The sequence below is a fragment of the Thamnophis sirtalis genome, unplaced genomic scaffold (genome assembly GCF_051295495.1).
Source record: "Thamnophis sirtalis isolate CommonGarterSnake01/CBP01778 unplaced genomic scaffold, rThaSir2_p1.2 scaffold_2, whole genome shotgun sequence".
Classification (NCBI taxonomy): domain Eukaryota; kingdom Metazoa; phylum Chordata; class Lepidosauria; order Squamata; family Natricidae; genus Thamnophis; species Thamnophis sirtalis.
In genome coordinates this window covers 54496666-54512355 of record NW_028261382.1, presented here as the reverse complement: position 1 = coordinate 54512355, position 15690 = coordinate 54496666, and the positions used below count along the sequence as shown (strand labels likewise).

The window sequence follows — 15690 nt, the reverse complement described above, 5'->3', positions numbered from 1 at the left end:
CTGGAATCTTCTGAGATCCATCATAACATTCCCCCTCCCCATCTCCCCTCCCCCCACCCCACCTACCTCTGGCCATTCGATTGGCCGTTCGTTAAAAGCCTCCTTCGTTCCTTGTGTTGGCAGGCTGGCTGCTTTTTACGAGCTGGTGATCCCCGAGCTGGAATCCGCTATCAAGAAACGGCACCCTGAAAATATCAGGTCCGTGGTTGGGCGCAACAGCCTCGTTTTTCATCCTTCCCTGTCGTTTTTCGCTCTGCCCGGCTTTGAAGGGTACCGGGGATGTGTTTGAGCCAGCTTGGGGGTGGGGGGTGGGTTTTGGGGCACACATTTTGATCCGGTTCTCCTACCTTTTAAAGCCTCGAAGGTCTTGGAGTCATGTCCATGACTGTCTAGATCAGTGATGGTGAAAGAACCAAGCTCAGAGAGCAATGAGGACTCTAGTCTTCTTCTTCTTCTTCCTCCTCCTCCTCCTCCTCCTCCTCCTCCTCCTCCTCCTCTTCCTCCCCACCCTTTGGTGCTCTGTGAATTTAGTGCATTTCTTGCAAGGATTTCATCACCCACCTAGGTAACATCAGGAGGTGTTCTCACTGATGACGTTACCTAGTTGGGTGAAGAAACATCTGCAAGAAAACAAGAAAACTCAGAGAATACTAAGTCCCCCACAATCCTTTTCCTCCTCCTGCTCCTCCTCCCTCTTCCTCTCTGCCCATTCTCTTCTAGCACTGATGACGTTACTTAGTTGGGTGATGAAACGCCTGCCAAAAAAACAACAACAACCGAGCCATTTCTGCCCTTTACAGGACACTGTCGGATTTATGGAGGAGGCTGTCTCACTCACGGAAGAAGATGGTGGAGATGTTTCACCTGGTGATCCACCAGCTGTGCCTCCAGCCCATTTTGGAAAGCAGGTATTCCACCTCGCCGAAACTCGCCCCGAAGTTGGGGGATGTCCCCTTTTCCCCCCGTCGAAGAAGCAACACGAAATGATACGAAGCAGATGTTGACGCCCCAGAAAGAGTGCGGAGGAGAGGAATGAAGAGGATAAGGGGTCTGGAGGATAAATCCTATGACGAACAGCGCAGCTGGGGATTCTGGGAGTCGTGGCTTTAAGTAACTTCATGGATTAGTTTAGCAGTCAGGGTGAAAAAACCAAAACCAGGAGCTGCACTGACCTCCGTTTTAGAATCCCCTTTTCCTTAAAGCAATGGGACCAGTGGTGGGTTTCAAAAATTTTTCGAACCTACTCTGTGGGTGTGGCCTCCTTTGTGGGAGTGGCTTGCTGGCCATGTGACCTGGTGGGAGTGGCTTGCCGGCCATGTGTTTTCTCTCTCTCTCTCTCTCTCTCTCTCTCTCTCTCTCTCTTTCTTTTCTTCCTTTTGTCTGTCCCTTTTTCCTTTTTTTCTTTTGTCTCTCTCACTTTTTCTTTTTTTATTTCTTTCTTTCTTCCTTTCTTTCTCTTTCTCTCTCTCTTTCCTTCCTTTTGTCTGTCCCTTTTTCCTTTTTTTCTTTTGTCTCTCTCTCACTTTTCCTTTCTTTTTTTCTTTTTTTCTTTCTTCCTTTCTTTCGCTTTCTCTCTTTCCTTCCTTTTGTCTCTCTGCCCCTTTTTCCTTTTTTTCTTTTGTCTCTCTCACTTTTTCTTTCTTTTTTCTTTTTTTATTTGTTTCTTTCTTCCTTTCTTTCGCTTTCTCTCTCTCTCTTTCCTTCCTTTTGTCTCTCTGTCCCTTTTTCCTTTTTTTCTTTTGTCTCTCTCTCACTTTTTCTTTTTTCTTTATTTCTTTCTTTCTCTTTCTCTTTCTCTCTTTCCTTACTTTTGTCTCTCTGTCCCTTTTTCCCTTTTTTCTTTCGTCTCTCTCTCACTTTTTCTTTCTTTTTTCTTTTTTTATTTCTTTCTTCCTTTCTCTCTCTCTCTCTTCCTTTTGTCTCTGTTCCTTTTTCCTTTTTTTCTTTCGTCTCTCTCTCACTTTTTCTTCCTTTTTTCTTTTTTTATTTCTTTCTTTCTTCCTTTCTTTCTCTTTCTCTGTGTGTCTGTCTATGTGTGTGTGTGTGTGTGTGTGTGTGTGTGTGTGCGCGTCAGTGGTGGGTTTCAAAAAATTTTGGAGCCTCTTCTGTAGGTGTGGCCTGCTTTCTGGTGGAACCTCTTCTAACCGGTTCGGTAGATTTGACGAACCGGTTCTATCGAACTGGTGCGAACTGGTAGGAACCCACCTCTGAATGAGACGCGGGGGCTCAGGGGCTAAGACACTGAGCTTATCGATCAGAAAGATCGGCAGTTCAGCAGTTCGAATCCCTAGCGCCGCGTAACGGAGTGAGCTCCCGTTACTTGTCCCAGCTTCTGCCAACCTAGCAGTTCAAAAGCACGTAAAAAATGCAGGTAGAAAAATAGGGACCACCTTTGGTGGGAAGGGAACAGCGTTCCGTGCGCCTTCGGTGTTGAGTCATGCCGGCCACATGACCACAGAGACGTCTTCAGACAGCGCTGGCTCTTCGGCTTTGAAATGGAGATGAGCGCCGCCCCCTAGATTCGGGAATGACTAGCACATATGTGCAAGGGGAACCGTTAACTTTGCTTCAAGCATTAGAAGTAGGTCAACATGAATTCTCTGCCTGGATCATTTTAACCGATTATCTGCCCCCATGGACCTTGTTCTTACAGCTGTGACAACATCCAGGCGTACATTGAAGAGTTCCTGCAGATCTTCACCTCCGTGCTTCAGGAGACGAGGTGAGAGATCTGGATGCAACTCTGGAACATTGTTTAACTGCAAATTTTCTGCCGTGCCGCCCTTTCGGTCTCGGGAGATTAATATGACCCTGTATATGCCACATCCTTAAATGAATCCCTTTCTTAAATGTGTGCAAACCGATGAATTAAAAAAGGCTGAGTTCATAAAACATGAGAAGCCACACTCCACTCAAAAAAGCCAGTGAATAGAATAGAATAGAATAGAATAGAATAAGGAAAGAAGAGAATGGAATGGAAGAGAAGAGAATAAGGAAAGAAGAGAATGGAATAGAATGGAATAGAATAGAATAAGGAAAGAAGAGAATGGAATGGAATAGAATAGAATAAGGAAAGAAAATAGAATGGAATGGAATAGAATAGAATAGAATAGAATAGAATAAGGAAAGAAGAGAATGGAATAGAATAGAATAGAATAAGGAAAGAATGGAATGGAATAGAATAGAATAAGGAAAGAAGAGAATGGAATGGAAGAGAAGAGAATAAGGAAAGAAGAGAATGGAATAGAATGGAATAGAATAGAATAAGGAAAGAAGAGAATGGAATGGAATAGAATAGAATAGAATAAGGAAAGAATGGAATGGAATAGAATAGAATAAGGAAAGAAGAGAATGGAATGGAATAGAAGAGAATAAGGAAAGAAGAGAATGGAATGGAAGAGAAGAGAATAAGGAAAGAAGAGAATGGAATAGAAGAGAATAAGGAAAGAAGAGAATGGAATGGAATAGAATAGAATAGAATAAGGAAAGAAGAGAATGGAATAGAATGGAATAGAATAGAATAAGGAAAGAAGGGAATGGAAGAGAAGAGAATAAGGAAAGAAGAGAATGGAATAGAATAGAATAAGGAAAAAATGGAATGGAATAGAATAGAATAAGGAAAGAAAATAGAATGGAATGGGATAGAATAGAATAAGGAAAGAAAATAGAATGGAATGGGATAGAATAGAATAAGGAAAGAAGAGAATGGAAGAGAAGACAAGGAAAGAATAGAATAGAATAGAATAAGGAAAGAATGGAATGGAATAGAATAAGGAAATAAGAGAATGGAATGGAATGGAATAGAATAAGGAAAGAAAATAGAATGGAATAGAATAGAATAAGGAAAAAATGGAATGGAATAGAATAGAATAAGGAAAGAAAATAGAATGGAATGGGATAGAATAGAATAAGGAAAGAAGAGAATGGAAGAGAAGACAAGGAAAGAATAGAATAGAATAGAATAGAATAGAATAAGGAAAGAATGGAATGGAATAGAATAAGGAAATAAGAGAATGGAATGGAATGGAATAGAATAAGGAAAGAAAATAGAATGGAATAGAATAGAATAAGGAAAGTAGAGAATGGAATGGAACAGAACAGAGCAGAATACAATAGAATAAGGAAGGAAAGAAGGAGAATTGAACGGAATAGAATAAGGAAAAAAGGAAGGAGAATGGAATGGAATAGATATAGAACAGAATGGAATGGAATGGAATAGGAATAGAACAGAATAGAATAAGGAAAGAAGGAAGGGGAATGGAATGGGATAGAATAGAATAAGAACAGAATTAGAAAGAGTAGAATTCTTTATTGGCCAAAGTGTGATTGGACATACAAGGAATTTGTCTTTGGTGCAGATGCTCTCAGTGTACTTCAGGAGAAATCAGTTAAATCAGTGGAATGGTTTTCTTCCAGAAGTTGTGGATGTCCAACACTGGAGGTTTTTAAGAAGAGATTGGACAGCCCTTTGTCTGAAAGGACATATGGTTGGAGTAGAAAGTCTCTATGATCCCTTTTGTTATTCTGTTACTCTGCTATTTCAGATTCCTCCGAGATTATGATGAGATGTTCCCTCTGGCAGATGATGTCAGCCTCCTCCAACAAGCCTCTTCAGCCCTGTATCCTTTGGCACGGATGTGAATGCTTAGCTCTGTCCATTTCCATCACGTGACCATGGGGATGCTGCGGTGGTCATAAGTGTGGGGAAACGGTCATAAGTCTCTTTTGTGCTGTTGTAACGTTGGTCACTAAATGAACAGTTGTTAAGTCGAGAGCTACCTGTAGCAACAGAGCTACTATTGAAGCCTTGGTGGGGCAGTGGTTAAAATGCAGCATTGCAGGCTAACTCTGCCCACTGCCAAGAGTTTGATCCTGATCGGCTCAAGGTTGACTCAGCCTTCTGTCCTTCCGAGGTGGATAAAATGAGGACCCAGATGGTTGGGGGCAAGAGGCTGATTCTGTAAACTGCTTAGAGAGGGGCGGAAAGTACTGTGAAGTGATATATAAGTCTAAGTGCTATTGTCCTTCCTCCCTCCCTCTCTCCCTCACCCCCTCCCTCCCTCTCTCCCTCCCTCCCTTCCTTCCTTCCGGTTGACTCAGCCTTCCATCCTTCCGAGGTGGGTAAAAGGAGGACCCAGATGGTTGGGGGCAAAAGGCTGACTCTGCAAACCGCTTAGAAAGGGCTGGAAAGCACTGTGAAGCGGTGTATAAATCTGGGTGTCCTTCCTTCCTTCCTCCCTCCCTTCTTCCTTTTCTTTCCTTTCCCCTCCCTCCCTCCCTTCCTTCCTGTTAGAATGCAGTATTGCAGACGTACTCTGCCGACTGCCAGGAGTTTGATCCTGACCAGTGCAAGGTTGACTCAGCCTTCCCTCCTTCCGAGGTGGGTCAAATGAGGACCCAGATTGTTGGGGGACAAGAGGCTGACTCTGTAAATAGCTTAGAGAGGGCTGGAAAGGACTGTAAAGCGGTATATAAGTTTAAGTGCTATTGCTTTGCACTTCTTTTTCCTTTTCCTTCCTTCCCACCTTCCCTTCCTTCCTGCCTTCCCCTCCTTCCTTCCTTCCTTCCTTCCTTCCTTCCTTCCTTCCTTCCTTCCCGCCTTCCCTTCCTTCCTATGCAGTAATTAGAAAGGAGTATTGCAGGCTCTCTGCCCACTGCCAGGAGTTCGATCCTGACTGGCTCAAGGTTGACTCAGCCTTCCCTCCTTCCGAGGTGGGTCAAATGAGGACCCAGATTGTTGGGGGGCCAAGAGGCTGACTGTAAACCACTTAGAGAGGGGCTGGAAAAGCACTGCGAAGTGGTATATAAGTCTAAGCGCTATTGGCTATAGGACGTTCTGTGTCTATGGAGAATCAGGAATCTGCCCTTGACGCCATTGGACAGAGATGAAACTCGAACCTCTTACATTTTGCAAGCCGTGGAAAGTGCCTGGGATAAAACTGGTAGGAGGAGAAAAACGGCCCAAGACCCACCCATCTCTGAATCCACATCCGGGACCGTTACACTCCCCGGGGCCTCAGAGCGAACGGAACAATTTGAGGAACTGGATAACTTGGAGGTAAGTTGTTTGGAGCAGAGCATCAGCCTACAAGAAAGATGGATGGTTTAGGCCCTTCTCCTTGGGAGGCGGGGGCTAAGACGCTGAGCTTGTCAATCAGAAAGGTTGTTTGAATCCCCAGCGCCGTGTAACGGAGTGAGCTCCCGTGACTTGTCCCAGCTTCTGCCAACCTAGCAGTTCGGAAGCACGTAAAAAATGCAAGTAAATTGGCTTCTGTGTATCCGAATTTACAACCCAAATGTTGGAGATGTGGTTCTCTTGATGCTACATCCTTCCCTAGAGTCAGGAACAACCAGCACATATGTGCGAGAGGAACCTTTTACCTAGGGAGGAGACCTATCTAAGCCAGCCATTGGCCAACTGAGAATTTTGGAAGGGCCATTTCGAACAGGATGCCAGGCCAGAGGAGGAGGCTTGAAATATATATGAAAGTTTGTGTGGGTCTTAGAGGAAATAATGCATGCCTTCTCCCTGAAGGCATCTACCATAACTTTACGGAGCGAAAAAGTCCATCCAAGGATGGACGCTGGTTTGCAGTGGGGCAGAAAATCAGAATTTGTGGTAGCGGATGGTTGCTGCATTTGATTTAGATGGATTCCCGGTGCTTCTCGGTTGGACTTTTTCATCCTCTTTGTGTATGTAACGTGGCTTATTGATTTGATCTCTCTAGTGTGCAGGAGCAGCCGCAGCTCCCGTCGCCACCGTCTCTGGCGTAGAGCTGGATTCCCTGATCTCTCAGGTGAAGGATCTGCTCCCTGACCTTGGAGAAGGCTTTGTCCTGGCTTGCTTGGAGGAGTACAGCTACAACGTGGAGCACGTCATCAACAACCTTCTCGAGGACAGGTTGGCGGCCTCCCTACAGACGCTCGACAGAACCATGCCTCGGTAAAGTTGGAAGGGCGTCGTTTGTTTTAATTCAAGGATGTGAATCTCTTTTGAGTAGCATGGAGATGTCCTTGATCTCTGTGTGCCTGTTGATGGCTGTGTGCCTGTTCGGAGGCCTCCTCCGAATTCCATCAGCCGGCCAGTGTCGACTGGCGACTACCCGGAGGAGAGCCTTCTCTGTGGCTGCTCCGACCCTCTGGAACGAACTCCCCGTGGAGATTCGTACCCTCACCACCCTCCAGGCCTTCCGCATAGCCCTTAAAACCTGGCTGTTCCGACAGGCCTGGGGCTAAAGGCTCGTTGCCCCACTTCGAATGGTATGATTGTTGTGCTTTTAACTATGTATGGTTTTATGTTTTGTTACTCTGTTTGTATTTCCCCTCCCTTTTGAGTTGTGAGCCGCCCTGAGTCCCTTCAGGGAAAAGGGCGGCATACAAATAAATTAAACGGAAACGAAACGAAACGAATTTGTCTGAACGCCAGGCCTCCAGCAATTCTCTGAAGGTTTCGGACTTGGTTTGATCTAGGCTGGTCTCAGTTTCCCAGTGGAAACTACAATTGAGTCTGTCCATGTGTTGTGAAATCAAGGAGATTTCATCATGTCTTCTGACTACTAGTTGGTGTTCATCAACAGGCACTTTATTGTTTGACACCTGTAGGCAGAATCCCTGCCAGACGGAGAGTTCTATTCTCTGCATCTACAGTATGCACTGGGAACTCTTGAGGAGGAGCTGCCCTCACCTTCTTTCTCTCACACATAATATCCAGACTGAGTTGCCTCTTCCTCCTCTGGAATGCAGCCCCTCCTTCCTGGGGATCCACCTCCTTAACACATTCCATCACATCATGGGTGGACTTCAACTCCCAAAATTCTTCAGCTGCCATGTGTGGACTTCAAACACCCAGGATTCCTCAGTCCCCCATGTGTCAGTCCCCAAACCAAGAAGCACACAGGGTGATTCTTCCAAGCCGAGCTCCTTAACACTTACTCCGGCCAAGAGCGGAGACAGCAGCAGGCAAACCTCGAGCTCCTTAGCATCGCAACCCGGTCGTTATACAAAGGAATCTTAGGACAGTTTAGCCAATGGATCTGCTAGTAACGGCGGGCAGGATGAAGGAAACTACAGAGTCCCAATTAGAACTCATGTCTTCCCATTGGAACATGTTGAGGAAGCCCTTTCTCCCATCCTGTCCACACATGAGAACTTACTGTAATTTTCGGAGTATAAGCTGAGGTGGCGCAGTGGTTAAATGCAGCACTGCAGGCTACTGCTAGATCAGCAGATCAGCAGTTCAGCGGTTCAAATCTCACCGGCTCAGGGTTGACTCAGCCTTCCATCCTTCCGAGGTGGGTAAAATGAGGACCCAGATTGTTGGGGGCAATATGCTGACTCCCTGTAAACCGCTTAGAGAGGGCTGAAAGCCCTATGAAGCGGTATATAAGTCTACTGCTATAAGACACACCTCCCCCCCAAAAAAGGTTGAAAATCTGGGTGCGTCTTATAGACTGATAACAGCATTTTTAGCCTCCTGAAACCCCGCCCCCTTTGCAAAATGGCCGTGCGTAGCCTTTAGGAGGCTTCCAGAGTGCTCCTGGGGGCTGGGGAGGGCAAAAACAAGTGAAAAAGTGGGCCGTTTTTTTGCTCGTTTTGGGGGGGGGGCAGACCTCAGGAGCACTCTATAAGCCTCCTAAAGGCTATGCATGACCTTTTTTTGACAAAAAATGGGCCCATCTTCGGGAGGTCTGCAGAGTGCAAAACCTTTTTTTTTTTAAAATTTGCCTCTTCAAAATCTTGGTGCGTCTTATACTCTGGTGCGTCTTATACGCTGAAAAATATGGTACTCTGGGTACTCTTGAGGAGGAACTGTCCTCTCCCTCTGTCTCACACACTTGATATCTCAGCTGAATTGCCTCTTCCTCTCTTGGATATGCAGATCCACCTCCTTACGGCACTCCATCTCACAGGCTCCCGTTCAGGGACCTGTTTTGCACCCCTAAAACGGCAGTGTGTTTCCTGAGAGATTCGTGTCTTGTATTTCTGGAAAAGAAAGGCTTTTGCTGCTGTTTTTCCTCCTCCTTCTTTTTTTTAAAAAAATCTCTTTCTGCCAGGCCTGTGAAACCAGACCCGACTCCGCTTGTCACTTCCCGATGTAACGTGTTCCAGGATGATGAGTTTGATGTTTTCAGCAAGGACGCAGTGGATGTCTCTCGGATCCAGAAAGGCAAAAGGTGAGTTTTGCGCTGTTTCCCATCCAATCCAGATAGGGGGAGGTTCAGCTCCCAGAATCCCAAAGTCCCACAGATAGAATATAGAATAACAGAGTTGGAAGAGACCTCGGAGGTCTTCTAGTCCAACCCCCCCACTTAGGCAGGAAACCCTACACCACGTCAGACAAATGGTTATCCAACATTCTTCTTAAAAACGTCCAGTGTTGGAGCATTCACAACTTCTGGAGGCAAATTCTGTTCCACTGATTAATTATTCTCACGGTCAGGAAATTCCTCCTTATTTCTAAGTTGCTTCTTCCCTTGATTAGTTTCCACCCGTTGCTTCTTGTCCTGCCCTCAGGTGCTTTGGAGAATAGCTTGACTCCCTCTTCTTTGGGGCAGCCCCTGAGATACTGGAAGACTGCTATCATGTCTCCCCTAGTCCTTCTTTTCATCAGACTAGACACACCCATACTCCTCCTCCTCTTCACTCACTCCCCACTCCTAGCACTGACGATGTTACCTAATTTGGTAATGAAACGTCTGCAAGAAAACCATCAAGCTCAGAGAGCACCAAGGACCCCACAGTCCTCCCTCTTCCTCCTCCTCCTTTTTTCTACGAACCTCATTGCCTTCTACCACTGATGATGTTACTTAGTTGGGTAATGAAACGCCTGAAAGAAAGCAACCAAGCTCAGAGAGCACCAAGGAGCCCACAGCCCTCCTCCTCCTCCTCTTCTTCACTCCCTCCCCACTCCCTCCTAGCACTAATGATGTGGCCTAATTTGAGCAACGAAACATCTGCAAGAAAACAACCAAGCTCAGCACAGCACCAAGGAGCCCATAGTTCAACCCTGAGCTCTTCTTTTCCAGTTGGTAGAAGTCAGATGTTTAAATAAAAGGAGGCCTTTCGTCCCCCCAAGTTTTGTATCCGAGTTTTGTTCGCATTCCTCTCCTGTTTTTTTTCCAGGAGCGACAAAGCCACCACAAAAAGCTTGTTGAATGACAAGCGCCTGGTGCAGGAGCAGAGGGAACGCTACAGCCAATATTCCGTGGTGGTCGAGGAGGTCCCCGAACCGAGCGGGGGCCGCCTCTTCTCCCAGGAGGATTACGAGGACGAATACGATGACACCTACGATGGCAACCAGGTGGGAGCAAATGACGTGGACTCCGACGATGAGCTGATCAGCAGAAGGTAAGCGAGGGACTATCTGTGCCACGTACTGTTGTGGCAGCAGAGTCAGACAGTGGGGAGGGTTGGGGAGGAACCTGGGCCAGTCCTGGAGTCTGGGGAAGGCTCTGCTGAGGGCTCTGTGTCGGAGGCAGAGAGGGGGCCAGAGCCGTATGTCAGTTACCAGCTGCCTTCGGAGTCGGACATCAGTGAGGCAGAGGAACAGCTGGAGCCTGTTCCCAGTGTGCACATGCGCAGAGTTGCCAGACGAAGGGAAGAGCTAAAGAACGGGTTGCCTTGGGAGTAAGCCCACAGACGGACGGTGAATGGCCCCTCCCAGAGGGAATAAAAGAGGAGCAACAGGGGAGTGGAGTTTGCAGGAGACCATTAGTTCGCTTCATTGGTTCGTGATTCTCTGAGGCTCCTTGCCAAGTTAGCCATACAAAGCCAAGAATGTGGAGTAGAAATGAATGGGGGGGGGGGTTGGTGTGTGTGTGGGGGAGGGGTGTTTCTATGACAATTTGCCACAGCCAATTCGCCACAGGACAAGAATTACACTAATATTGAAGTACTGGAATATTAGAAATGCTGTAAAAGAACCATTAAAGAAAGGAAGCCAAATGGGAACGACAAAAGTGAAAATATTTTTTAAAAAACTATTTTAAATTGTTGAATTGTCGCACGGCGGGTTGTCCCAGCACAAGGCGGCTCGTGGCAAACTGGCTGTGGCTCATGGGCCGCGGCGCGTCATCTCCCATTCCGCTCGCGATGAGTCTAACGGTGCGGGTTCTTCCCATCTTCCTGAAGGCCGTTCACCATTCCTCAAGTCCTGAGGCCCAAAGAGGAGGAGCAGGAGGAAGAGGAGGAGGAAGAAGAGGAGGTGGAGGACAAAGAGGCGACCAAGGTGATGGTCTGGAATTCGGGAGGGAGGGAGGGAGGTGACGGAGCAATCCTGCGCTCTTTGGACGGGAAAAAGGAGAGGCGGACGCTGAGAGATCGGACGAGAACGGAGGTTTATTTGGAGCGAGAACTTTGGCGAACTCCAAAATGAGGAGCCTTTCCCCATGTTCTAAGAATGGTCCTCTTCCCTTTCGTTAGGGTCTCTTTTAAGTAGCCACAGCACAAAATCCTTACTGGACCCTGGTAAGGCAGGAGCTTGGCAGTAGGAATAACTTGGGACATGGCTGAAACTTTCCTGACCATACAAGGAGGAGCATTGAAAGACCCTGTTGTGGCCTGCCAGCGGCAGCAGAGTCAGAGAGTGAGGAGGGTTGGGGAGGAACCTGGGCCAGTTCTGGAGTCTGGGGAAGGCTCTGAGGAGGGCTCTGTGTCGGAGGCAGAGAGGGGGCCAGAGCCGTCCGACAGTTATCAGCTGCCTTTGGAGTCAGACATCAGTGAGGCAGAGGAACAGCTGGAGCCTGTTCCCAGTGTGCACAAGCGCAGAGCGGCTAGACGAAGGAAAGAGCTAAAGAACAGGGGTTTGATTTGGGAGTCAGGCCACAGGTGGACGATGAATGGCCCCTCCCAGACGGAATAAAAGAGGAGCGACAGGGGAGTGGAGTTTGCAGGAGACCATTAGTTCGCTTCATTGGTTCGTGACTCTCCGAGACTCCTTGCCAGGTTCTGCAGAGATCGGCCTGGCAGCTCTCCAAGCCTGATAAGGTCTGTGACCGTAAATCCTCCCTCGAAAGACTTGGCTGGATGTGAATGAGCAGAATTCACAGTCAATTAATAAAAGGGTTTTTCGTTGCAATCAGGAGTTTGCTTCAGGCTCTCGGGGAGCCTCGGTCAGAACATACCTGGTTCCCCATGTCTGTTTTCCCCCTCCTGTCTCTGGTGGCCAGCCTGACAAAGCCGTCGTCAAGGTGTTTCCTCTTGCAGAACGAAACCTCCGGTGCCATCAGCCTGGGGAAAGTTTGCATTTCCAGAACGCGAGGCAGCTGGCTCAGTGGGTGGCCATACAGGTGTCCCTTGGGTCCCGGTGTCAGGTGTCCACATGCCATGGAGTTGACAGCTCCAATCCGTGGAGGGAGAATGTTTAATGGTAGACACTCAAAGGCTGCCACTTAACATTTTACCAAGTCCCCTGTTCTCAAGATTGCTATGTCTCTGGAGGAACCGGTAGATACGAAAAAGAAAGTTTGGTGCTCCGCAGAAAAATTATTTGCGTTTTTTTATATTGCACTAAATCAGGGGTCCTCAAACTGCGGCCCCTGGGATGGATACGTGCAATGAACGCTTGTGTTGTTGCAGGGAGTCTCCCCCTTTGGGGTCTTTTTGTGTGGGTCGGAGGGGGGAAGGAATTCCAATTTGGGTTCTGCTTTGGCCTCCTGTTGGGGGGCTTTGGGCAAAGGCTGGAGGGAAGCATTGCTGATGGCAAAGAGCCGGAGGGCCTCGTTCCAATGGGACTGCATCCTGGCCTGGAACTGGCTGACCATCTCAGCCCGCTGAGCCTCCAGGCGCCGGCACCTGGCCTTGCCCTCCCGCAGGTCTTCCCTCTGCTTGGAAGGCCTATGCTCCTAGTCCTCAGTGAGGTGCTTCTGCTGAGCCTCCTTCTTGGTCAGATCCAATGTGAATTGAGCTGTTTTGCCAACTCTTTCTCCTGGGGGCTGCTTAGCTCCAGCAACTGCTCCCTGTTGGGGGCCCTAAGGAGGCCAGGAGGGCAGGCGAGGAGTGGCTGGGAGGGGAGGGGCCAGTAGAGGCTGGCAAGGCGCCCCTCGATGTGAGTGACAGCGAGTTGGCCACACCCACCCAGTCACATGACCACCTAGCCACGCCCACCTGCCTGGTCATTCGGCAGATCCTATTAGTGGTCCGCGGGATTTAAAATTATGAATTTCGTGGTCCTTGAGGTCCGAAAGGTTGCGGATCCCTGGTCTACAGATAGGAACCCAGATCCAGAGATGCAGTCAAGTGAAATATGCACCATGACCGATTTTCAGGTATCAATGCCTCAAGATTCCCGCCCTATCCTCACCTTCAGGATGGCGCCACTGTCCCAAACCGTGAAACACTCCCGATCTTTTCCTTGGACATTGGAGGGAGAGGAGCCTCAAAGCTTCTCAATGTTCTTTCTTTTCCTTTGTGAACAGGATCACTTCGTTCAAGACCCAGCAGTGCTGCGGGAGCGAGCTGAGGCCAGGCGGGCGACCTTCCTGGCGAGAAAAGGGTAAGGGTCCCCCAAGAGCCCCCCACCCCACCCTCTCCTGACCTTCGCGCCGTGTTCCAGGCGTCCAGCCAAGGATTGCGATTTGCCAAGCTGGCTCGGAGGAGCGGTTCCCACGCAAATTAGAGGGCACCAGATATTTAGATCATGGAATACTAGGGATTGGGCCCATTCACCCTTGGCCAATAAAGAATTCCCTTCTCTTCTCTTCCCTTCTTCTCTTCCCTTCCCCTCTCTTCTCTTCTGTTCCCTTCCCCTCTTCCCTTCCCTTTCCCTCATCTCTTCCCTTCCCCTCATCTCTTCCCTTCTTCCCTTCCCTTCCCCTTTCCTTCTCCTCTCTTCCCCTCTTCTCTTCCCTTCCCTTCTTTTCCATTCCCCTCATCTCTTCCCCTCTCTTCCCTTCCCTTTCCTTCCCCTCTCTTCCCTTCCCTTCCCTTCTCTTCCCTTCCCCTCATCTCTTCCCCCTTCTCTTCCCTTCCCCTCTTCCCTTTCCTTCTCCTCTTCCCTTCCCTTCTCTTCCATTTCCCTCATCTCTTCCCCTCTCTTTTCCCCTCTTCCCTTCCCCTCTTCTCTTCCTTTCCCCTCATCTCTCCCCTTCTCCTCTCTTCCCTTCCCCTCTTCTCTTTCCTTCCTCTCTCTTTTCCTTCCCCTCTTCTCCTCTCTTCCCTTCCCCTCTTCCCTTCCCCTCTTCTCTTCGCTTCCCCTTCTGTTCCCTTCCCCTCTTCTCTTCCCTTCCCCTCTTCTCTTCCCTTCCGTTCTAATACTATTAATTCTAATTCTATTCTTTTCTATTATCTCTTCTCTCTTCTTCTTTGTGGCAGTCCCTCAAATATTGGAATGCTGCTATCATGTCAGCCCAGTGAAAGTTCGCTGGTTGAAGTTAACCAGCTTTCCCCGGTTTTCTCTTCCAGGCAAAAGCCAGATACTTCAGCAGCCGTGACGGGCGCTGCCAAGGGCCGTGGCCAAAGCCGAGAGACCGTGCAGGAGAGACGGAAGAAAGAAGCCAGCAAAGGGGCGAGGGCGAACCACAACAGACGCGCAATGGCCGACCGGAAGCGCAACAAGGGCATGATTCCGTCTTGAAACAGTGGTGCGCCAGGGAGGCCTGTGTCCCCCTCCTCCCAGGAGAGAGAGAGACAGAGAGAGAAAGCACCTTGCCTTTTGTAAAGGAGTTTCCTAGGAAAGCACAAATCTACACACAAGAACAAAGGATTACAGACCTGCAATAGGGCTGGGTTGTGGAAATTGTGTGGTGTTGAAAAATGCTTTTCTTTTAAATCGCTCCTCTGGAAACCTTTGCTGTTTTGAGTTGTCCTTATACGTTCAACTGTCAGACCCACCTCAGTCTGGTCTCCCAGGAAAGTGAAACCCTCGACTCCCATTTGATAGAAGTGGAAAGGCTCTTTTATGAAGAGATGCTGATGGCAGCAGAGTCAGGCGGAACCTAAAGTTCCCGTGAGCCGATATAGAAACCCCTAGTTCCCCCTAACCCTCCCCCCCATCCCCAGTCCACCTCTGTGTAGCCAACCCAGAGATGTTTTGGGAAACACTGAGGTGTTTGGGCTGGTGAAATTCTTGAATCCTTGAAGATGCCAGTGTGCCAACACGAACCAGATCCCAAACTGCTCTCTTCTTCCTCAACTGTCAACCCCACTTCCCACATTTCCCATCGTCATAATCATACAGCTTTGTTGCCCATTTGTTCCCCCGCCCTCCCGTCCCCGATTGACGGCAGGACGCCAGCAAGGTACCACTCCCGCTCAGCAGCCAACTGCTTTGCTGAATCATTTTTCTTCCTGCGTGTGCGCGCGCCTGTGTGTGTCTTTTCTAGCAGAGTGAAACTTCCACTTAACTTGATATCGCACTGCAACATTTTGGCTTCTGGTGGCCACATTTGTAAGCCCTAAGGTGAGTAAATAAATACATTCAAACATTGTGATCATGAGTGGGATGGGGATGTGTTTCCCTTGGCTCAAATGGCTTCCCAACAAGCAAATTGCATTCAATTCCCTTCTGGAGATTATCTTTGCTTCACTGCACATCCTCCTGCAACCTAACTGAAAACCCAGGGGCCAAAGGTCCTCAAAAGTGACGCGGACTTACTGATTTGGGGTTCTTAGTAACACATACGAGGGCCGATCTTTCCTAATCTTCCACCCAAACTACACAGAATTTATTAGCATCTGAGGACTATGTTTCAG

The 15690-nt window shown here is 48.3% G+C and overlaps 1 protein-coding gene across 5 annotated transcripts in view; it reads left to right on the top strand.

Moving 5' to 3' along the window:
* The window catches only part of ASCC2 (activating signal cointegrator 1 complex subunit 2), a 35390-nt gene extending 20608 nt beyond the window's left edge, over positions 1-14782 (top strand). For all 5 annotated transcript variants that reach the window (XM_087705619.1, XM_087705620.1, XM_087705622.1 and 2 more), the window contains 11 exons: positions 124-198; positions 801-908; positions 2654-2722; positions 4545-4619; positions 5884-6058; positions 6729-6943; positions 9054-9173; positions 10123-10347; positions 11131-11227; positions 13416-13492; positions 14401-14782. In XM_087705619.1, the coding sequence (XP_087561745.1) occupies positions 124-198; positions 801-908; positions 2654-2722; positions 4545-4619; positions 5884-6058; positions 6729-6943; positions 9054-9173; positions 10123-10347; positions 11131-11227; positions 13416-13492; positions 14401-14572 (1408 nt within the window). In that variant the 3' untranslated portion in view covers positions 14573-14782. The remainder of the gene's footprint in view (positions 1-123; positions 199-800; positions 909-2653; positions 2723-4544; positions 4620-5883; positions 6059-6728; positions 6944-9053; positions 9174-10122; positions 10348-11130; positions 11228-13415; positions 13493-14400) is intronic.
* Positions 14783-15690: the final 908 nt, after the last annotated feature.